The sequence below is a fragment of the Eleutherodactylus coqui genome, chromosome 2, assembly GCF_035609145.1.
Source record: "Eleutherodactylus coqui strain aEleCoq1 chromosome 2, aEleCoq1.hap1, whole genome shotgun sequence".
In the NCBI taxonomy this organism is placed as follows: domain Eukaryota; kingdom Metazoa; phylum Chordata; class Amphibia; order Anura; family Eleutherodactylidae; genus Eleutherodactylus; species Eleutherodactylus coqui.
In genome coordinates this window covers 146,057,071-146,082,101 of record NC_089838.1, presented here as the reverse complement: position 1 = coordinate 146,082,101, position 25,031 = coordinate 146,057,071, and the positions used below count along the sequence as shown (strand labels likewise).

Sequence of the window (25,031 nt, the reverse complement as noted above, 5' to 3'; positions counted from 1 at the left end):
CTCATTTTCAGCCAAATGTTGAGCGATAATTGTTGCATGTAAAAGGGCCTTTACTATACTATTCACAGAAGAAATATAATATAAAAACATACTTTACCTATTGCTCCAAAAATATCTTTCATCGTTGGTATGAATATAACAAGTAGGTCAATTATAATTAGAAGGATTATTGTAACTAGTAAATGCTGCCAGAACTTATATTTTGTCTTTCGGGCCAGCTCAAACAATGAGGATCGAACCTATGAATGAAGAAAATAATAATTGAAAGATGTTTAGCATCTTAAGTGTGTTCTATAAAAAAAATACCAAATCTCTTTTAAAGGGGTTGTCCCGCGGCAGCAAGTGGGTCTATACACTTCTGTATGGCCATATTAATGCACTTTGTAATGTACATTGTGCATTAATTATGAGCCATACAGAAGTTATAAAAAGTTTTTTACTTACCTGCTCCGTTGCTGGCGTCCTCGTCTCCATGGTGCCGACTAATTTTCGCCCTCCGATGGCCAAATTAGCCGCGCTTGCGCAGTCCTGGTCTTCTGCTCTCTTCAATGGAGCCGCTCGTGCAGAATGCAGGCTCCGTGTAGCTCCGCCCCGTCACGTGCCGATTCCAGCCAATCAGGAGGCTGGAATCGGCAATGGACCGCACAGAAGAGCTGCGGTCCACGGAGGAAGAGGATTCCGGCGGCCATCTTCACAGGTAAGTATAGAAGTCACCGGAGCGCGGGGATTAAGGTAAGCGCTCCGGTAAGCTTTCTGTACGTCCCTGCATCGGGGTTGTCTCGCGCCGAACGGGGGGGGGGTTGAAAAAAAAAAAAACCCGTTTCGGCGCGGGACAACCCCTTTAAGTCTATCTACCAAACCTCTAATTTATCTCAGTCATGAAACTGAGGAATTTTTTCAATTGTCCTGCTTACATTGAGGTTAACAAAAGAAGACCAAGCCATGATTATACAACCAGTTTTAGGGCCATTTACACAGGACGATCAACGCACAAAACTCATTTAAATTTTCGAATGCGCGATAATTATCTCACTTAAATGCACAGCCATCGTTCATTATTCGTTTGCAGTTCGCTGGTCACTCACTTTCAACCAGCGTAAAAATCATCGCTGGATTGCTGACTTCTCGCTGAGTGTAAACACTTGCCGCTCAGTGCTTCACATAGAATGTGCAGCACTGAGCAAGAAGTCAGAAGTGATCCACCTGTCTAAACGCTCTGCATGAGTGCTAACAACCTAGCAGTGACATCACCCACTCAAGCAGTTATTTAGACGACTGTCGTCCCATCTAAGGCCAGCTGCACATGACCAGGTTGGATTCCGCATGTGGGAACCTGCAGTGGAATCCGGCTGTGACCCTGCGTACCTGCAAAATCTATATTGCGGATGAACATGGAGGCTCACAGGTGGTCATGCGCACTACAGATTTTTTTTTCTATATTTACCATGCCGTCGCTAGACAATGACGCAAGTACCCGTGGATGGACTGAAAGTTGCATGACCTCTATTGACTTCAAGCAAAATAGTTCATGCTGTGATTTTTTTTCTCCGCTAGCAATTTGTTTCCGCAAGCGTGAAGGAAAAAGCGAAAGTACATAACTTTCAATCAATGTGATTTGCTGTAGATCGTCCATGCGAACACCGCAATCAGGTCGTGTGATGCTGGCCTAAATGCAGCATTATAGTTTCACAGATATTGTTACAATAATGACAAGTGGAAATAAATACTTACAGTGAAAAATAACACTGGTACAGTAAGTATAACTGCAATGATAACAGCCAGGCGGACAGTCAATAGGAGAACGTCCTTTTTATCACTATATGTCCCAAGAAGTTCAGATTCTACTTTATCTGTAGAAATTAAATGTGAAGTTAGAGGCATTGAAATATATCAAGATCATTGAGAATTATACAGGATGAGTATGACCATAGAACATAGTATCTGAGTACACCAGCAATGTGCTCAATGCCCCTCAAAATGTATACATCGGGCCATTATACAGTTAACGGAAATTTTGATATTTAAACCCCTTTTTTCCTACTTCTGCCTTTTTATATCTGTGGCCTCCATCTCTTCTGTATGCTCTCTGTTTAGATAGCTAGAAATAGTGATCTCTTTATTTTACATATTTGTGAACATTTTCAGATTTGTCATGTTTTTCTGCACTCCGCACTGCTGGCCTTTTATTTATTGGATTTTTGAACCGGACTTTCTGCAGGGTCTAATGGTTTATGTTGTTTTCTTGGTACTTTTTATGTTACTGATTAGAGATGAGCGAGCGTACTCAGAAAAGCACTACTCGCTCGAGTAATGTGCTTTATCCGAGTATCGCTGTGCTCGGGTCTGAAGATTCGGGTGCCGCTGCGGCTGACAGGTGAGTCGCAGCAAGGAGCAGGGGAGAGCGGGCAGGGGAGAGGGAGAGAAAGATCTTACCTCCGTTCCTCCCCGCTCTCCCCTGCAGCTCCCCGCTCCGTGCCGGCACCCGAATCTTCAGACCCGAGCACAGCGATACTCGGATAAAGCAAATTACTCGAGCGAGTAGTGCTTTTCCGAGTACGCTCGCTCATCTCTATTACTGATATTAAATAGGACACTTCAGAGGTTACCTTAACCTTGTTGCTTGCAAAGTTTGTAACTTTTTTTGCTAACATTTACTTCATTATTGTGAAAGTACACAGAGCAATATTGACACTTGAAGAGTTTAACTTCTAACCTAGCTAATTAAAATATAATTACAACTTACCATAAAATGTCAGATAGCCAAATATGGCAGTGAGAAAATACATAAGAAACATAGAAAAGAATGAAATCTGTGATACCAGCTGCATTTTCTTCTGTGTGCGACTGGAAAAAAAAAGATTAACATCATTTAGTATCTATTCTTTGCAGCATCTAAAGTAATCAGATTAATTGAAAATACATGCACCTGGGGATCTTACCCCCTTCGAAAAAATAAGCATGTCTGCTGGCTCTCCTAGCCACTTGATCTCACTTCTTTACAAGATGCTGCTGGAGTGGGAGATGGGGGACACACCGCCGGGATATATCGCGGCTTGGGGAAAAGAACTGGGTAGAGGCTTTCCCCCGGAGGCTTGGGAGAAGTCGTTTGCTCTAACTCACAAGGGGTCGGTCTCCTCCAGACTTCAGGAACTAAACTTCAAGATTGTGTCACTCTGGTACAGGACCCCAGAGAGAATGCATAGAATGTCCCTCCAGGCTTCACCCACATGCTGGAGATGCCCGGATGTAAGAGGCAGAATGTCGCACATTTGGTGGGAATGCCCGCCAATAGCAGCATTGTGGGAAGATGTATCAGGGTTGCACAATAATCTATGCAGGAGGGAGGAGCGCCTCACACTTGAGATAGCAGTACTATCCATGTATCCGAGATTCGTCTCAACCACCAAAAAGGGACTGCTTCGCTTTTTAGTGCAGGCAGTAAGGCAAGTCATCCCAAGGTTCTGGCGGTCTCCTGCCCATCCCTCCAGGAGTCAATGGGTCGAGGCGGTCAACGAGCTGGCAAGGTTTGAGGAAATGAGGGCTGACGAAGACATGACCACCGAAAAGTTTTATGAGATTTGGAGGCCATGGCTAGATTTCAGGGCATCCCCCAGGGCTGCGGAATGGATAGCACACGGTCTGGTATCGCCTTAGTTATGCAACCAACCCCGCAAAACATGCTAAGAGAGATACCAGAGACCAACATACCTGAAACGACCCAATACTGGCTCCTGGATAGGTCAGCGCATTACAGGTAAATTTCAACCTACGGAAACAATACCACGCTTGCCGAGGCATACTGGCGACCCAGCTCTCACCCCTGTGCTACTCCCCTCTCCCCACACCTTACCCCTCTTCCTATTCTCTGCTGTAGTTAAACTCTCTCTAACTTTTGTATCTCTTCTCTTTTCTTTTCCTTCTCCTAAGTTTTAGTGTTAATTATCTGGTTAGACTAACAGGTTTAGTTTAGGTATACTTTAGGGTAATAAAATATCGACAGCAGGACTCCAGAGATAAAAAAGACGGATGAGAGAAGTCGATATGGCATGTCATGTTGTGAATAATCTGATGTCCGCTGTAAAGCAACCAGATACATTATTTGTATGTAACAAGTATTGCCCCAATAAAAACTTTTTGAACCAAAATACATACACAAGACATAACGCTCAGCTGCCTCAAACACATTGTTCAAAGAAGTGTTTATTTAAATCGGCAGTGTGGAATAAACTGTTGCCAGACCACTCTAACAGCTGCTCCTCTCTTGGAGGGCCAAAACATTGACACATTGAAATCCAACATGCTCCATCCTTCTTTGCCTCCATAGTAGATGTCAGGGGACTGTTGAGCTGCCCTCATACACATAAAACAGCAGAAGTCTATGCCCTGTTAGTGTCTGAGATTAGTGAGGGAAGTGGAATTAGGAAACCCAGGGAGTGATGTGTGGTGGGGAAGGGGGCTAATGTAGACTTCTATGTAATTTGTGGAGGGGAGTACTGCAGGATTGACAGTAAATGCAGTACTTCATATCAAAGAATGACTCTGTCCTAATTATATCATGTCCAGGACCTGATATCTAAAGACCTTTAGATCACAGTTAGGATCAAGTTAGGACCAATTAGGATCTAGTCTTCCCTGCAGCTACCCACATGATGTTACCCTAATTGTAGTCTCAGTACTGTGGCAGCTGAGCGGACAGCGATATGGTTCGTATACAAAGCTGAAGGCAGGACAGGCAGAGTTCTTGCCTAACAATGAGACAGGCTGAGGGTCTGGGCAGGCAACAGACGGTTATAACATGGTCAAAGTACAAGCTGAGGTCGGGATAGATGAAGATGAGAAATCTAGGTGAAACGGGCACAGGTAAAATAGAGTACAATAACAATATTAAAACACCTTTGTAGAGCCATACAGAACCTATTGCCCAGGCACTTTCCAGTGGGGGAGGGATGACTTAAATAGCCTGAGAACCATCCAGATTGGCAAGGGGCAGGAAAGCTGGTTGCATGTGCGGATCCTTTAAAAGGAACCTGTTACCTCCCTACATAAATAAGTTATGGTGCTGTTAGAGGAGGTGACAGGGAGTTGAATGTTGTACTTTTAATACTCACACGCTCTCCCGATCCAACGCTGTCACCCACTGAAGTCTGTGTGGGGCACAAAAATCTGACTTTTCAGGTTGCCATGCATGTGCTCTTCTAAAGTGAGTCAGATTTTTGTGCCGTGTGCGGCAGGGTAGGGCTTATTATTGGAGTAGGTTTTATTTTCGGGGAAACACGATAGCATTTGTGTTCAGATGGGCTGGGATTGACTGATCGTGGACATATTCATATGAACCGATGATAAGGCAAGCAAATGTTCATACAAACATTTGTCGCCAATCATCAGCCTGTGTAAAAGGGCCTTAAATGAAAAAAACAGCTTAGATATTATAAGCAAAATGATGTAATGAAATGTTACTGCAGCACTCGAAAAGAGCCTTAATTAACATATATGACAATGGCATCATTTGTACTTCAAGTGCATTGATTTGAACAAGCCCTGTGCTTTTTGTGTCAGTAGACATTTGTAATAGTGATAACAGCTGAGTAATAAAATGATAAGGCCACTTTAACGGCGAGTCGCCGCAGATCCACATCATTGCTGGCGCGACAGCACGTCATGCCTTGCACTGCAAATGTGTGTCGGCTAGCTGGCCAAGACACTCTGGACAGGTGAGTATGGGTCTATGGGGATCACTGCTGGGGCACTAGGTGTGATTCCCCTGCAAGATTTCACAGTCGGAATCTGACCTGGCCGTGGGCATGAGGCCTTAATTCATTGCATGCTCTATTTGGTGCAGAAAATCGCACGGATGGCTTTTTTATTGCAGTCAATGAAACTGTCTGTCCCGCGGCTGGTCACCGCGAATCCGCGTCATCGCCGGCGCAATAGCACGTCATGCCCTGCACTGCGCATGCGTGCCGGCTCGTGCATTGGAGACACTCGTGGCAGATCCGGACAGGTGAGTATGGGTCTCTGGGGGTCACTGCCGGGGCACCGGGTGTGATTCCACTGCGAGATTTCACAGTCAGGATTTGACCCAGCCATGGGCAAGAGTCCTTCATGCTCTATTTGGTGCTGAAAATTGCATGGATGGCTTCCATTGCAGTGAATGGAAGCCATCTGTACCACAGCGAGTCGCCGCAGATCTGCGTCATCGCTGGCGCGACAGTGTGTAATCCGGACAGGTGAGTATGGGTCTATGAGGGTAACTGAATCTGGTTCTGCTGCGAGATTTCACAGTCTAAGGGCGCCTACCCACTGGCGATTTTTTTTCCTTTGCGTTTTTTCTGAAGAGCAATTAGCATAGAATGTGTTCTTGTCCATTTGCGGTTTTTTTTTCGGTCCGTTGCAATTTTTCACATAGGAACTGTCAGTTGCATATGTGTCCTTATTTTTCTCTTAATGCACCCATGAATGTCAATGGAAATTAACGAAAAACGCGCAAAAAAGCAGCGGGAAAACGCGCCAAAAACGCTGCGTTTTTCACGCACAAAAATCGGCAACGCCAGTGGGTAGGCGCCCTCAATCCGACCCGGCCGTGGGCATGAGGTCTTAATTTAATGTATATGGAAAGCTTTACTGTTACTGTAAAGCATGGCAAAAATATATCTAAAAACTTACAGCAGGTAAATCTGCACATATTAAAGATCTCTGAACTTATCATCTGAGTAAAGTAATCTGCATTGTTTTCAAGCTGATAGTCGTGTTAATACACATAAATTCTTTCTTACTCTCTGAGCTCGCTGTATATAGGTAGAACGGATGGATGACACACGAATGCAAATGCGAGTGTTGGCAGTGCGTAAGCAGTCTGTAGATGAAAAGAAGACACATAATTAGGTCACATCAAATCTTCTAAAAGCTACTGTGCTTAGCAATAATCATTATGGTGTAATCAGTAAGTGGTATACATTTTCAATAAAGATAGAGAGAAAAAACAATGAATGTGGAGAACCCTGGGCAAAAAACTTGGTAGGGGATCCATCCCACCTCAAAGCAGCATACTCAACCTGAGCCCTTATTGCAGCCATATAAAGGAGGGGTGGATGTACATGTGAATGGCTGTCTGCTGAATTCCGTGGAAGTTATGAAAACTGCGGAGTCAGTGACTCCTTCAGGTCAGTGTCACGCACAATGTTTGGATCCTAATGTGTATAGTAAAATTTGAGCATTCCTGCGTACACAGCTTTTTGCCATTTTTGTAGTGTGGTCACAAGGATCCCCATTTTTCTGAGAAGTAAAAGTCCCCCACCCAAAAAACGGGTATACACTAGCTATTGTAACAACTTGCAGGGATGCCAGTTAAATAGGATTATTAGGGTAAGATGGTGACATACGCATGGAATTCACTTTTAGACTTTGGATTCAAGTTTAAGGGCTTCTACAGAAAAGCGCATGCGCAAATACGCTCACCGCTACAGAGCGCATCAGCACATGTACCAGTCAAAAGTCTTTTTTTTTTTTTTTTTTTAAACATTCAAACTTCGCACTATTGCTTGTGGAAAAAAGCAAAAAGGAAAGATACGCCCGGAACTATCTTTTATCGCAGTGTATCACAGAAAGGGAAATATAAAAACAAACAAAGCACTGAAAACGGCCATATACTTACTGACACAGGAGGGCAAACAACCAACCTCAGCATGCAGGCAGCCATACTACCAAATGAGGGAGCCAATTACACCTGTGGAGGACACCGATGAGACAGCCACTCACACAACCCCCAACTAATACCTTGCATTTATTATGAATTATTCAAATGCAGTGCGGCTTTAAACGCCGGGGAAGCCCAGGGTGGCAGTACCAATGTGGTTCACTTTTTTAGGTGCAGGGCAGCCTGCAAAACTATCATGGCATCATTAATAGGTTGCTTGTTTGCATGGTGCACTACCTGTATCATAAGGTCTGGCACTTTGGACCTACTCTGTGCAGGAGTATACACCAAGCAGCCACCCCCCTCTATATAGGAGGTTGTGTGAGTGGCTGTCTCATCGGTGTCCTGCACAGGTGTAACTGGCTCCCTCATTTTTGCAGTGTGGCTGCCTGCATGTTGAGGTTGGTGCACATGTTTGCCTTCCTGTGTGAGTAATTATATGACCGTTTTCAGTGATTTGTTTGTTTTTATATTTCCCTTTCTGTGATACATTTATATTAGTGTAGGGACTCATAAAATGCCAGGAGCCTTGACGATTGGCTTGTGAGCTCAAGTATTTTGGCCAAAATCCAACTAATACCTAGCATTTATTATGTATTATTCACATGCAGTTTGGATTTAAACGCCATGGGAGCCCAGGGTGGCAGTACCAATGTGTTTCACTCTTTAAGTGGCAGAGCAGCCTGCCGAACTATTATAGCATCATTAATAGGTTGCTTGTTTGCATGGTGCACACCCTCATTTGGCAGTATGGCTGTCTGCATGCTGAGGTTGGTGCACATGTTTGCCTTCCTGTGTGAGTAATTATAATGGCCGTTTTCAGAAATTTGTTTGTTTTTATATGTCCCTTTCTGTGATACATTTATATTAGTGTAGGATGCGAGGAGCCTTGACGATTGGCTTGTGAGCTCAAGTATTTTGCCCCAAATCCAACTAAAACCTCGCATTTATTATGTATTATTCACATGCAGTTCGGATTTAAACGCCACGGGAGCTGAGGGTGACAGTACCAATGTGTTACACTCTTTAAGGGGCAGAGCAGCCTGCCGAACTATTATGGCATCATTAATAGGTTGCTTGTTTGCATGGTGCACTCCCTCATTTGGCAGTGTGGCTGTCTGGATGCTGAGGTTGGTGCACATGTTTGCCCTCCTGTGTCAATAAGTATATGGCCATTTTCAGTGATTTATCTTTTATTGCACACGTAGAAACTAGGGTAAGGCCTATCTTTTCTTGTGCGTAATAGCATTGCGCAGGAATCACACTAGTGAAAACCAAACCATTGAAATCAATGGCCTCCTTTCGTCACGTTTTGCGGCTGTGATTTTCACAACCTCAAAACGTGACGAAAAAACAGTTATCTGTTTAAGCCCTAAAACTGGTTTTATTGCGCTATACACAGCACAGCTATTCACACAAATGGTGCATTGTCAAAACAAGACTTAGGCCTGCCTGGCCACCAACTAACATATAGTATTCCTCGCTAAGCCAGGGGTAAGGCCTATAGCCTACACCCTAGAAATGTTACAAGCTGTGCCTGTACCTTGATGTGCTGACTTCGGCAGGCCTTTGGCTTAGCCTGCGTCTTTCTCCAGATTGGAAGAATTCTGGGAAGAATTCTGCCCTTTCTGAAAGAGCTCTCCCACCAGGCTGCTAATTACCTCATTAGGCACCCCAAATGCAGGGAATACCTTTTCCCCGTTGACCACTTTTCTACACTTTGGCCCACTGGTAGCACAAGCATGCCACTATAATGGCTACTCTGCCACACCATGTAAATAGTCACTTCCAGTGATGTAACTAGAAAATTCTGAGCTTTTTAAATTCTGCTATAAGTCTTTCTTTCTCTGTATTGGTGCCTGAGTCAGAAATACCACCTTAAGGGTGAGATCACACACAGCAGAATCGCTAAGGAATTTCTGCTGTGGAATGCGAGCCAAAATGTGCAGTAATAAAACAGTAAAATACGTGGCACAAATTCACGGCTTTGCCACAGATTTCTACCGCATTTTTTCTTTGAGGTGGAATCCATGTAGAAACATGCACGTCATAACGTTGTGTGAACTCAGCCTTACAGTGCAAGCTGTCAAGTGTTCAATGCTTTACACACAGGATTAAATGTCTCTGAAGGATTTATGGTGGGTGGATTAGAACATCTGAGAGATCCAGTGCAGGAATAGTGGTAGTGGATGTGCTGGGCCTCTAAATTAACAATTTACAGACAGCAAAATTGTCACACTCTTATCTGTGGACTAATTAAAGATTTGCTGTCCAACCTCATCCGCTTCTGTTATTTTTATAAATGCAAATTAATCACACCATGTCTGTGCTCTTTTGTGTATGTGCTTGCTCACATATATGTTGTTACACCAGTCTGCTGAAGAGACCCAAGTAGCCTCAAAAGCTTGCATTGTTAACATCATTAACCTATTTGTTAACCATTAAAAGGTATCATGTCTACAAGATTATTTTGAAAAACAAAGGAAAAGATAAAGGCTAATGCTCAGTTAGAGATTGGAAACAGCTCACACAGAGGGAACATATATCAAGCTAAAAAAAGGCTTATTTTATGACCGAAATGCGTTGCAGGTAGAGATGCTTTGTTGCTTAATAAATGACTAGTATCAGTTACTGTAGACAGGTACCCAACTTGTGAGTTATTATTAAACACAGCTTAAGCCTATAGATTATTATAATAATGCTCCATTGATGACCCTGAAGCAGTCAGTTCAGGTATATTATAGAGCAATAGACAGACACCTGGTGCATAGCTGGTAAAGCACAGGCTGAAATTCAGGCTACGTCCAAAAACAATAGCACTGCAGTTGCCTAATAGGGTTATTAGGTCTAATAGAAATGTGCTGCTATAGACAAACACCCAACCCGTGGGCTATTTATTAACGTAGCTTCTGTCTATACGTAATTGTGATAATGCTCCATTGGTAACCAAAGATAGTTGGTTCAGATATATCATGGAGCAATAGACAGACTCCTAGTGCATAAATTGTAAGACACCAGGTGAAGCTAAGTCTGTATCAAGAGGACAACAGTGCTGCAGTTGCCTGACAGAGATAACTTCAATGTTATGACTGCTGAACTAGAGTGTGCATGGACAGAGAGAGATATAGCCACCGGCCTTGATGGTAGGACAGGGCATTATTAAAACAAAATTACAGTGTAAAATAAAAATATATACATAAAATAGAAAATAACCCAAAGCCGACGCCAACCAAAACCGTCGCCATATGGGCCTTGTAATACAAATCCATACATATTATATATCAAAATGGCCGAAACATAATGAGAAAACCATTCCCATACTTCATTTTAGCGTAAATATACTAATGTATATAATACCTATAAATGTTAAAAAAAAATCATTTTTAGCTTTTTGCCCCCAATAAAACTAAAAAACAGTAAAAAAAAAAAGGCAGAGAAAAAGATATTAAAAAATAGCCCTGTATGTCACAGAAAAAAAAACGCAGCAAAAATAATTTTGGTAGCTGAAGGAAAAAAAAAATAGGGCAGTAAAAAGCACCACATGCGTAAAATAAAAAAAAAGTGTCTGGTCCTTAAGGTGCAAAACAGCCTGGTCCTTAATGGGTTAAACTGTGTAAATGAGGCTTTTAGGTAATATCTACTGGTATCATTTTATTATTGATTACAACTCTTTTTCTAGTCTTCTTTTTCTAGTTTTCCACATTACATTGCAGTTCTATGCTAAAAGGAAAACAATTATCAGATTATCCGATTTTTGGGATTATCAAACACTGGATTAAAAGGATTTTAAAGTATCAAGTTCTTACCTTCGAATTAAATGTGAAATACTTTGGTGTACACTGTTCCTCTACTGTTGCATTTTGAGGACTGCTTAATGTTCCATTAATACTTTCATATGGACATGGAATTTTAAATTTATTGTAGACCACCTGGATTATTAAAAATAGAACATGAAAGATAATTACAAAAGAGGAATAAGAGAACGATCTAAAGAAAACACCACCTTGAATTATAAATGTTAACAAAGTAAAAGAAAGACATTTCCGAACTTACCACCACAAGGAAAAAAAACATACAGGTCAATGAGAAGCCACTGGTGTAGCCAAGGTAGCCTGTGTGGATTAAATATAAAGTTTAGGTCTTTGGCTGCTGATCTGTTACTTTACCAGTGAACAGCAGTTCTACATTCTACCACTAGGTGGCTGTTAGATTAATATGCACATTGAATTGGAATAAAAAATATATATACTGCCCATTCTAGCATTTTACCTATAATCTGTATTCAGTAAACTTTCAAAATTCTAATAGCAAGAACTCCATGTAATATTTACATGTATCCTATATTACCAAAAATATATTAGTGGATTACATGTGAAAAACAGAATATTTCTAATCTGCCAGTTTGTAATTCATCCGTAAATTCTATTTTACCTAAATTTTTAAGAAGACACAATGGAAGTATAATTCCCACAGTTACAAGAACCAGAAGAAATCGTCCATCCAGATACCATGGCCTGTAAAGCAAAGTGGAAAAACATGACAAATGATGAGATTAAGAAAATTAATATAGTAATTTATTTTTAATTTAAATGGACTCAGTCAACTCCTATGAGCCCCATAAACTAAAGTTATGGACTCCCGCTGACTGCTAGTCACTGGAATGCATGCAGTGGCAGCTTTATGGGCAGATAGGGGTCCGGGAGTAAGATAGGTAGGAGAGTCGTATTCCCGTATGCATCGCTTGTTCCCATGAGCCCCTAACTTTAGTTTATAGGGCTCATAGGAGCCAACAGAGTTCCCTTTGAAGGGAACATCAAGTAAAAGTTATGTATTGTTATAATTTCTCTAATGAGTATTTTTTGCATGCGGCATCTGAACAAGCTCCAGTGTAAATCACTTTAGTCATGTATGATATTGCAGAAGCCTATAAATCATGCCGCACAAGCTTTTCTACATGGGGTGATGCAATATCCTAACTGAGTTAAGAGGTATCTGCTACTTTTTCATGTGATTGTTTAGTAAGGATGAAGTATCAACAAATTAGACATTGGAGTAGAGTTAGGATCCAGCAACAGCAGATAACAAACACTGAAAAGTTTGGATTTCAACCTATTCAAAAGTTTGTGTTCACGGCATATAAAACTGCACTACTTTTCCACCACTTAGAAAACAATGCTTGAATGTTTATTGAGCCCATGTCAGATTCATCAATAAGCCGTGTGTCACAAATGTAACGCTTGTGCGCCTGTTCAGACGGCATGGGCCCCAGCACATAAAAGCCGAGGCTGCCATGCTGTTAAGCCTTCCCCTTACCTCCCCCTCGCCGGCTCACCTCCTCTATTCTCCCCTCCAGCTGATTGCAATGGGAGGGGGTGGGACAGGGGTGGTGCTAAGTACCGTCCCATTCCGTCTCCTCCCATTGCTGGCTGCAGACGAGGGGCGGGAGCTTAGCAGCCAGCTTTGGGAGGAGGCGGGATGGGGTGGTGCTTAGCTCTGCCCCTCCACCGCCCCCTCTCAGTGCAATCAGCCATAGGGGAGGAGAGAAGAGGGAGGGATTTAAGCAGCATGACTGCTCCTCCTTCTCCGGTCGCTGTCATCGGCTCCCATAGGAGCCCATACAGCGGCCGATGTATTCCAGCCCAAAATATAGTTCCAGGGCGCTTTCGCGTAACAGGAATATGGCCACGTGATCTGATGCATTGGAATACAATGCATCAGATCACAGTGTATATCAGCCGACTGTGAAAACAGCGGGCTGATATACGCTCGTGGGAAAGAGGCCTGACAGTGAGCAATCGTCAAGAAGCCAGCGGGGATGTGCTTGTCTAAACGCCCTGCACGAGCGCTAACAACCTAGCAGTGACATCAGCGCTCATGCAGTCATTAAGACAACTGTTGTCCCGTCTAAATGGGACATTAGACAAACTGGATTCCAACCTGTCTTGCAACCTTGTTTTCGCAAGAGGTAAGTGTCACTAGTGTGCACATATATTGTTGAGTCAGGACTAATAGCTGTAAGCCAAATGGTAATATGCCTATAATAACATTTGGAGAGCTCGGGGAAAGAATGATCAAACTCTTTACTGAAAATTGCTCATTTTAATTTGAAAGTTCCACAACTCATCAAGCCTAAAGTATACAAAAAATGGAGTTTTGAACACTATAATACATGCATGGGACATTTCTAAAGCTGCAAACATGGCCGAAAGCTATGTAATAGAAAGAAAACCTTTTTCTCTTTTTATAAATCATAATGTGGAAAAGTGCCCAATTTTGGCAAATTGACATAGTAATCATGGTATTCCATTGGCACAGACTGCTTTAGAGCCTGCAAATCATTGTTGCTTGGCCACATGTAATGGCCGAAGATTAAAGTACAGATTATTCAGTGTTCCAACATCTTTGGAATTATGATTTGTGAGTTTTCACAAAGTCCAAGGTCCATTGTATGCATTGTGTTGCTGTACAGTAGACCTCGTTTTCAATTCTTTTGTTTTTTTGAATGCACAAAGGACACTGGCACAGGTACAGTGGATGTAAATGCATGGTCATTTTTGAACATGCCCTATTTGCATTGTTCTCCCAACAACTGTGGTTTCTCTGCACAGCCCTGGAATGAAGTAATCATTTTTTCATTCATCTGCCTTTCTCAACACATTTCACAATATTAATCTTCAAAATGGCAAGTTCTGCTCAAAAATGTAAAAAAGTGCACTTTGATCGTTCTTTGTCCGAGCCGTTTGTCCCAATACTGTGTATAGAGAAAGCAGGAGGTCTGTTGCAATGTCAGCATTTTCTTGCAGCTTCTGCCGGCTGTGAATTTGGTTGCTACGTGTTCTAAAGTATGATAGTTGTACATGTTTGTATATCTTTAAGATTACCTTTTTGCATTTTATCTTTTGACATCTAGCAACAGAAGATAGAGTTTTGTTGCTTCATAATGCTGACATAATAAAGCCCTGAGCAAGAAGGCCGCGATCCATTGGCAAACTCTGCCTGTGTAAATGCTCTGCACGAGCGCTATTGAGCTTGGCAGTGACGTCAGCGCTCGTGTAGTCTTTTACCTGACTGTTATCCCGTGTAGAAGGGACATTACAGTCAGACAATGCAAACATTGACTAGACAATCATAAAATGCACCAGATTTATCACAGAGATATCCTGGATGATAAACCTGGCACATAACACCTCTGTCTAACTTTATACCACATATTGGCTTACTTTATATCAGTTTTTGGACCAAACGTTTTGTACAATTTTTGACACATGATGGTGCATTTAGGTCACGCCCGCTTTCCATAAAGTCATTCCCCTTTTTGAAAAAGTTTCTAAAAGTGTCTTAAATCTGCCTAAATGTACCAGAGCATGCCAGCTGAACTCTTTAAGGAGGTTATTAGGCGGAAAGTATATCTGATAACAGTTATTGAGAACATTTTTATGTAACATTTTTTTAATGCTAGGCTATCTACAAACAATCTTAATAAGGGCTCATGGACAAGGTCAAATTATTACACTTTTTTGTACAAAGGCATATTAGCACAGCCAAAGATGTCCATTAGGGTCTCTGGTACCTCTGATTTCATTTGGAGGCATACTGAGGTATTTGATGCAATCGTGGCGTGTTCCACGGTACTCTTTTTTCAATGGGGGATTCCCTTTTCGAAGTATTACTTATAAAGGAGAATGTACAAACATAATCTGACTAAGCCTGTACAGCAATGCATGGCAACTATGTTGCTGTGTACTACGGCTTTATACTGTATATATCTTTTGTGCCCTGCTGAAGAAGTTCCATGTAGGGGGTTTGACATGTGCATGCGTTCTTAAACACTTAAGGTTGACGGACATACTCATCCAATCAAAAATATCAAATTAACAAAAGACTACACTAGATAATGCAATACAGAAAATCCAATTGTCCACTTACGATGTATCTTCCATTCCAAGTAGAAACTTAATAACATTTGGTAATTCATTTTTTACTATGAAGAGATAACTCAGCATCGCTGTAAAACAGGGAAACACAGAAAAGGAAATCATAATCTAACATTTTAACCATTTTAAATCCTGATTCGTTACACTGGAACTCTGGGGTGGCAAAGTTACCATTCCAAGTTACTGTTTGGGTACCCACTACACAGCAGTGCTGCAAAGACACATTCTAAGGGCTCGTTCAGATGAGCGCTGTCCGCGCGCATTGGAGGCGTGCACAGGACGCGCTTCTATAGGAACCAATGGTTTCACACGAGTGATTGTTAGATGCGCTGCATTTGCGCATCTAACAAACATAGACATGCGAGTGCAAACTTGCATGTCAGCCCCGTGGTGTGCGCAAAGATAGGACCTGACCTATCTTTCCTTCGTGCTTTCTATACACTCCTATGGGAGCTGGCTGCTTGTGCTGCACTGATGGGTCATTTAATACCATGCTCACATAGCTTTTTTTCAATGTGGATTTCATGTGGAATCTGTGCCAATTCTACAATAAATCCAGAGCAAAATCCACATCTGGTGTCTCTCATTAGTTTTAATCGGAATACACATGTGGACTTGAAATTCACATGCTGAAGAAAAAAAGTGACTTGTTCCTTCATAAAGCAAATTCTGCACATTCTAACAAATGAAAATACATGCCAGAAATCTTTGGCAATCACATAGATTTCTGATAGGGATTTCTTTAAAAAAACATTTCTTTAAAAAATGTACTTCCTGTTGAAAATAGTCCAAGAGAACCAGCAATGGAGCGGAAAGTTACAGATGGAATGTAACCAGTAGCCATGAAAAGAAGTTGCATAGAGGGACCCCCCCAAAAAAAGGTTTGCGCTGGGGTCTGTGAGCCTTTAGCTTGCACGCTGGGCTTAGTGTAGGGCCACAGAGTGTCATGGTCACAATGCAGCCGAGAACTGTGCTAAGATACTGTTTGGTGCGGTTTCATATTAAATATTAAATGACTGCACAGTTTTGAAGTAAACAGGGCTTTACCGTCACAACCACACAGCCAGTAACAATTAATTTACAAACTGTGCTAATATGTTGTTCAGCACATTTTATCAGCTGCATCATGGCTGTCCAAAAGCCACACTGTGGGGTCTTACCCCCAAATATCCAACTCGGAACCAAACTGAAGGAAAATAATAAATAAAAAGGTTGTTACATTAATTCATTAATTGGTTGGCGGGTAGAGAGCACCAAACTATATATTTTCCCCAGAGGCAGGAAAACCTGGCTACTTCTTGTCAAGGCATTTAAGTAGAGAAACTGTTCTACAAATGTTTCTAAGGCCCTTTCATGTGGGACGCTGATTGACCATATGAATGTTTACGTGAATGTTCGTTCCCAATCATTTGCCCCTGCAAAGATCCCTGCAATCAGCTGACAACCAAGCGCTTGTTTGTTGGCTGATTGCATATTTTATGTGCAATTTAAAATTATTGTTTGTCAACTGTACATCTGTCCATGTAAACAAGGGATGTGTGTTGCTAATAATAATGCAAATGAGAAGATAGAACAACAGCTCTACAGCACCACCCATTGGAATGCAGCATTCCTGCAAGTCAATGTCTGATGTTTTAACAAGGAGAAAGCACTAAAAAGTCTGGTGCATAGGCGCAACACTCTAAACTGAGTAGAAATTGGAGATCATGGATAAAGTAGTGAAGAACTTCTCTTCAATTGGACAACATGCAAAGCCAGCATGTGAAATGCGTTTTGGGGTCACACCCCTTCGACAGTTTGGCTAGATTAAAACATACAAACAATTGGAGACGTGGGGGAGACAAAGTTCCAAGAATCATAGAATCATAGAATGTTAGAGTTGGAAGGGACCTCCAGGGTCATCGCATCCAAGCCCCTGCGCAATGCAGGATTTAATAAATCATCCCAGGCAGATATCTGTCCAGCCTTTGTTTGAACACTTCCATTGAAGGAGAACTCACAACCTCCCGTGGTAACCTGTTACACTCATTGATCACCCTCACTGTCAGAAAGTTTTTTCTAATATCTAATTTGTGTCTCCTCCCTTTAAGAGTTTGCAGGGATCCCAGAAGTCCTTTAAGGAGCAGAGTAACTGGGACCAGAGAAGTGCTAAACGTTTTCCTCTATGGGCTCCTGCGGATATTTGCTGCGGGCTCCGCGGACAGCGTCCGCTATGCAAATCCACAGCAAATACCACCTGTTAATTCCTATGGAGATCCGTTGCTTCCTATCCACGAGCAGAAATCAATTGCAAAATAAATCGCTGCATGGTCCATTTTCCTGCGTATTCCAAGTGGACGGCTTCCATTGAAGTCAATGGAAGCCGTCCGACCCACGGCCTATCTGCAATGAACACAGGTGGTGGATTCCACGCCTTCGCCTAGCGACAGCGCGAGGAATAGAATAAAAAAGAAAAAATATGTACTGCGCATGCGTGACAGCAAACCGCCAGGTCCATCCGCAGTACAGAAAAGACGGCTGAATGACAGAGACGGATTCTGCTGCGGAATTCCGCAAGTGGAAATCGGCTCCCCCGTGTACAGAAGGCCTATCTTTACTAGACTTTTTAACAAGCCTAACAATGACTGGGAATTATGAGCCAAAGCCAGAATCTTCTCCAGACTGGCTTTGGCTCACAATTCCCAGTCATTGTTACAAGGCTTGTTAAAAAGTCTGATATTGACTTGCAGGAATGCTGCCTTCTAGTAGGTGCTGATGTAGAGGTATTGTTCCATCTGCTATTTGCATATTTCCCAGAGGAGCATGGATAGTCTTATAAGGCCTCATGTCCACGGGTAAATTGTCATTTTAAATCCGCAGCATTTTTCCCGCATGCGGATCCGCGCCCCATAGGGATGCATTGGACACCCGCAGGTAGTTAAATACCTGCAAATGTCATTTTTCCCTTCAGGCACGGATCCGCGTGCGGGAAAAAATCCGGATATGCTCCATTTTAGTGCGGGTCTCCGGTGGGGTCGGCTCCTGCAGGCTTCTATTGAAGCCTAAGGAAGCCGTCCGGATCCGTGGAACACCTGTACCATAATTAAAACTCACCTGTCCTGGACGCTGCAGGTCTCCCTTCCTTCCTGGCCGGGCCGAAGAAAGAAGATCCGGCCGGGAAGGAAGGAAGAACCGCAGCGTCTGGAGAGGTGAGTTTATTCTTATTTTTTGACCTCATGTCCGCGGGGCAGGAGGGACCCGCTACGGATTCTCCATGAAGAATCCGCGGCGGGCCTGATTTTCCCCGTGGACATGAGACCTAAGTCTCCTCACACCTTCAAGGTACTCTCCTTAAATAGAAACTATACCCTTGCTGACAATAATGGAAACAGTTACATGAATGACTGAGTCATGAAGGACTGTTCATGTGGTCCTTCATCCCTGACAATTACCCAGTATAAAAAGTCCTAAAACAAGTACCAATCAACTTGTTATATTGTTGATCATTGCTCATTAGAGGCAACGTATTTGCTTCTGTAAAAGGACCTGAACTGTTTCTCTAAAAGCATGCACATAGTAAACCACTTACCTCCTGTATTCTGAAGTGTTGTTGATCCAAAGACCAACAATCTTCCCGGAGTACCGAACACTTGCTCCCCCAGCTTCTCATATACCATACAACCTGGTTACATCAATAAATGTCATTTAGTATCACTAGGCAACTTCAGCACAGACTATAAAATAAGCTTCTTTATTGCTAGATTTTATGCAATTTTAGGGTTTTAAATTTGTTTAATGTTTTGTTTTTTTTTAATTCGCTTATGCAAGGAAGCAGGAATTAGTTTGTGGCAACAGCTATAGAAACCAATAGTATATTTCTATAATTCAGGGTGCATTCACACGGGCCATTTTCAGGCACGATTTTTGTGCGTTGCAAGATGCACAGAAAATGGACATGAAAAGAACCCATTATTTTAAATGGGTTATTTCAACATGTCCTCTCGAACGTAGACATGATTTTCATGTTAGGGTGATTTTTTTAATTTTTCCAATTGAAACAACATTCGCTCTTCACGCACATGAAAATTGCTTGTGCCGCGATGCAATTTTCTCGCAAAACGCATTGCACTCGCACAGACCAATATCGCACTCCTAAACCTGCAAATTTTCCGAGTTCTCGGACTGATATCACACTCGCCCGTGTGAATGCACCCTCATATACATTGGTTATAATATATCTATATTTGAAATAAAATTATTTTATCAGTGCAACTAGCATGTTAGTTTAGCAGCACACAAATTTATCAAAAAAGTAACAATAAGTGAAAAAATCACCTGTTTCCTGGGAACATTTCAGTAGGAGGTTAATAGAGTATATAGACAAGAGAGTCACTGAAATTAGGAGCAGCCTGGAAGACAGAGTGAGAAAACATATATTTGAAAGCCAAAATTTGAAGGTAGTATACATAGCCTGCAATTACTACATATATTTGAGAGGTAAGGCCTCGTTCACACGAGCTTTGTTTTGCACGCATCTATGTGCGCATGAAACAGCGTGTCTATTAAAACCATTGGTTCCCTATGGTGTACGCATGCACGTCTTCTGCAAGCGTGCAAATTCGCGCACCTGCAAAAGATAGGACATCCGCGCGCCGGGAAGGTCCTTGCTGGTGTAAATATTCCCCACTGGGACTCCCCTCAAGGGAGGGGACTCCCCATGGGGAGCAAAGAATCCCCTGCCACAGCTGTCATAGCAGTGGCAGAGGACCGTGATGTTCTCCCATTGCTTTCAATGGGGCCGCCGCTGCTGCCAGTGGACCCATTGAAAGCAATGGGATTGCATTGTGCTCCTCTGTGACAGCTGCGGCTGGGGATTCTTTTGTCCCCGCTGCAGTCCCCTCATCACTGAACACTGTGACAGTGCTGTCACAGTGTTCAGTGATGAGGGGACCTTCGTGGAGGAGCTGCTCCAGTGAATGGGCAAAGTTTAATGCTCAAACTTTGCCCGTTCATGCGTGGTCCAAGGAGCACAAAAAACACCCTCGTGATGCTAGAATACTTAGGTTTATGGAGGGTGTGAATTAAAATACCAACCGCATCAATACCCACTTGCCCTTTTATTTATCTGTATGTAATTTATTTTAGAACTTATATGTTAAGAACTGTGCAGATGTTTAAAAAATGATGTAAAGAAATGCCAATCTGAAATGTTTTGCAACATTGTATCAGTAATAGCAGGATAGATAATAATTGATTTCTCCTTGCTTGCGTGTGTGTGTGTATATGTGTATATATATATATATATATATATAAAACAAAAAACAAACATTGTCCACATCAGGTAAGGTATTATGCACGATGCAGTTACAATCTATATATATATATATATATATATATATATATATATATACACATAGACACAAATAGGAGAGTGCTGCTCGGCATAAAATTAGAGGGCACAAAAAGTGAGGTCACATGGTAATTACTAGCACAATATGCATAAAGGCTGCTCTGATAGTTCTCACTTTGAACTGTAAATTGAGTCAATCAGCACATAGAAGCATCTCAATTTAGTGATAATATTTTGGTAAGTAAGGTCATCTAAAATCTCCTCCCTCACAAATAAACATCTATAATAGATAGCATATTTTATAATAGAATAAAATACGAGTAGCAGCAAAAGTTAATTCTGAATTGACCGTTAAATGACCAGGAATTTAAAAAATTTTCCTTTTCATTTCTTCATCCCCGCTTTTCAAGGGTTATAACTTTTTTTTTTTTGTCAACATAGTCATATGAAGGCTGGTGTTTTGTGAGATGAGTTCTATTTCTTAATATAGGTAAACAGAAAAAAGAAAAAGCACTTTACGTGGACTTAGAATAAACATCTGAACCAGCTGAAGACCTTCAGATGCATGCATAGCATACAATCCATAGTAAATCCTAAAAATCCAGCTCCATAAAATAATCTCCTTTATTAGTATAAATGTATATAAAGATATTACATAAAATGTAACAGTCCGCACATAATGCTGCGTTCATGGTTACACGTTTCAAATAAGCAGCATTATGTATTGAAACGTGTAAGCATGAGCAAAACATTCTTTGTGCACTGATAGTTTATGTAATATTTTATATATAGTTATTAATATAGGAGACTTTTTGTGGAGCTAGAATTTTTGGATTTCAATGTATTTTCAATCCTACCATTTACTGTACCATATTATATGTTGAAAACCTTTTTAAAAGATTAAGTGCGGTGAACTGGAAAAACCTACAGTTGTGCTATTGTTTTTTGGCTTTTGATTTTGCAGCGTTCATGGTGCCCCAAAGATGACATGTTAACTTTGTGGGTCATTACAAATGTAACAATACTGAATTTATACAGTTTCAGTATTATTACTTTAAAAAAAAAAAGAACCTTAAAAAAAAAATCCTTTGTCGCCATATTTTGAGACACAAATGTGAGGACTTTTTTGGAAGGGGCAACCTGTAGATTTTAGTATGACTATTTTGGGGTACATATGACTTTTTAATCAATTTTCATTCAATTTTTCCTACGAGATGGAATGCCCAACAGATGCAATTCTGGCATTATTTATTTATTTTTTTCTTATATTGTTAATGGTGTAGGATAAATAATGCTATATTTTAATAGTTCAGACTTATATGAACATAGCAAGACCAATTATGTTACTTGTTTATATGAAAAATTGCAATTTTTTTTTTAACTTAATATTCTTAAAATTTGTATTAATCTTATTTTTACAATTTTTTTCAGTCTCCACAGGGAACCTGAATTCACAATCTCTTGATCACTTGTACAATATGCTGCAATACTTCTGTATGGTAGTATATTGTGCATTTCAATGTGAGTCCACTAGGCCCTGCCACAGGCAAGACCTAATGAGCTGCAGTAAATGGCAGCTGAAAGAACCTTCACCTTGATCTAGACTGCCATGTGAAGCCATCGGCACCCCCCCAGCTAGCTGCTTTGTTGCATGGTCAGCATTGATCAACGGTGTAAAATGATCATTGAAGGTGAGTGTCAGCTCTCAGAAGCAGCCGGTAATCAGCGGATATGGAGCAGGAGGAGCTGAGCAGTGTAATATTGTTTTGCAGAAAACATTCCATATAATTTGTAATTTCTTCATTTATCTTTCTATACTTAGGAGTCCAATGGGCTGTCCTATGTGGTGACTGACAGTATTCTCTGAATGACTGTGCAGAGAGATAGCTGTCAATCACTATTGGGACCACCCACTGGAATCCTAAGTATAGAAATAACGGAGATAAATGAATAGAATACAAGTTGTACCAAATCATTAAATCATTTAGCTCACACCTATACATCAACCTGCTCAGCCCCCCACCTCCCCTTCCCGTTCTATAACCATCTGCTGGCAGATTAGACTTCATGCTCTATGCAACAGATCCCCTTTAAGAAGAAAAATAAGTATGTAAAACTATCAATGACAATGTTTAACAAAATGAAGCCGCCCTGAGTCTCTAGCCATGTTTTATAGAGAAGAGAGATTGTGGTCGTGGAAGGAAGTTATTCAGAGGAAGCACAACTTGTGAAACTGACAGTTTTTTCGTAAGTATTCTGGTAAGTCATGTGGTTTTTGAGTCAATTCTTAAGAACTGCTTAGAATACATTAGATGCCACAATACACGCTTTAGACTATATTTTGGCAACAGACTAATCTATAGTGATATTGAAAAGTTTCATTCATATGTTTTAAAAAGGACCAGGTAACTCTCCTGATGAGTTTTCATAAATACTTTTATTCCTCATGCAATATGGTGGAGCATCTTGCCCTAGAGTGCTGTTTTCCGCTGCTCCTCTGTTATTTCTCCTGGAAATGGATGAAGAAATTGATAACTGGGTGTTACTTGTCAGTAGGCATTTCCTTACATGCTGACATGGTCAGCACTGATTGTTAGATTGTGTAGGGATAGACCCCAATGACAAAGTAAATGGTAAAACCCAGGTGACAGTTTATTTATATGTTTCCAGAAGAAATAACAGGGGGAGGTCATAATTCTGAGTTCTATGGAAAGATGCAGCAGATTTGTTATTTTATAAGAGGTGCATGTTTTTAAATAAACAGACATGTCTGCAGAAGCTATAGATCCGGGGTGTCAAAGTCATTTTCACCAAGGGCCACATGAGCCTTATGGTGACCTTCAAAGGGCCGGTTGTAATTGTAAGATTGTATAGTAAGGGCTTGTTCACACTACCGTATTTTCGTACGTAATATGCAGTAAATTTCAACGAGTTCATTCACATGATGTATATTTTCATACAGCATGACCTATTTTGTTGCGTACTAAGCACCCCAATAGGCTATTGAAGTGACTGGGCCGCGCAAATACGCGGAGAATGCGCAGGAAACCTATGTATTCACTGCATATTTGTGCACCATTTAAATGGGCCCATCTGCCTTCTTTTTTGCGTGTCCAAATATGCAGACACAAGCGATTTTTGATTGCGCAAATATGCAGCATATTTGTGCGACAGAAATACGATTACCCCCGTGTAAATGAGCCCTAATAGTGACCCCCTATAGTGGTCGCAGTAGTAATAGTGAGCCCTATAGTGGTCGCAGTAGTAATAGTGACCCCTATAGTGGTCGCAGTAGTAATAGTGACCCCTATAGTGGTCGCAGTAGTAATAGTGACCCCTATAGTGCTCGTAGTAGTAATAGTGACCCCTATAGTGCTCGTAGTAGTAATAGTGACCCCTATAGTGGTCGCAGTAGTAATAGTGACCCCTATAGTGCTCTCAGTAGTAATAGTGACCCCTATAGTGCTCGTAGTAGTAATAGTGACCCCTATAGTGGTTGCAGTAGTAATAGTGACCCCTATAATGCTTGCAGTAGTAATAGTGATCCCTATAGTGGCCTCAGTAGTCATAGTGACTCTCATAGGGGCCCCAGTAAAAATAGTGACTTTTATAGTGCCCCCAGTAATAATATTGACCCCCACAGTGGCCCAATTATTAATAGTGACCCCAGAGGCGTAACTTGAAGCTTCTGGGCCCCCATTCAAAATCTAAAACGGGGCCCACAAATAGAATGCTTTATTCATAGTATTGGGCTCCCTATATGGACAAGAGAGGCCTTTGGGCCCCCTAAGGCTCCTGGGTCCGGGTGCAACTGCATCCCCCGCATCCCCTATAGTTACGCCCCTGAGTAACGTCCACAGTAATAATATTAACCCCCTCAGTAGTAATAACCCCACAGTAATATTATCCCCCTCAGCAATAATATTATCTCCCTCAGCAATATTAACCCCCCTAAGTAATAATATTATCAATATTAACCCCATAGCAATATTAACCCCCTTCAGTAATATTAACACCCCCCCTCAGAAATATTAACCCCCCTCAGTAATATTAACCCCCCCTCAGTAATAATAGT

The 25,031-nt window shown here is 41.5% G+C and overlaps 1 protein-coding gene across 1 annotated transcript in view; it reads right to left on the bottom strand.

Moving 5' to 3' along the window:
• SLC38A1 (solute carrier family 38 member 1) overlaps window positions 1-25,031 on the bottom strand; it is a 74,373-nt gene that overhangs the window by 4,926 nt on the left and 44,416 nt on the right. The window contains exons 5-14 of the mRNA XM_066589880.1: window positions 19,942-20,015; window positions 19,196-19,288; window positions 15,620-15,698; window positions 12,125-12,207; window positions 11,747-11,805; window positions 11,500-11,622; window positions 6,774-6,853; window positions 2,744-2,844; window positions 1,732-1,850; window positions 98-239 (exon numbers count right to left, since the gene is read on the bottom strand). Coding sequence (XP_066445977.1) covers window positions 98-239; window positions 1,732-1,850; window positions 2,744-2,844; window positions 6,774-6,853; window positions 11,500-11,622; window positions 11,747-11,805; window positions 12,125-12,207; window positions 15,620-15,698; window positions 19,196-19,288; window positions 19,942-20,015 — 953 coding nt within the window. The remainder of the gene's footprint in view (window positions 1-97; window positions 240-1,731; window positions 1,851-2,743; window positions 2,845-6,773; window positions 6,854-11,499; window positions 11,623-11,746; window positions 11,806-12,124; window positions 12,208-15,619; window positions 15,699-19,195; window positions 19,289-19,941; window positions 20,016-25,031) is intronic.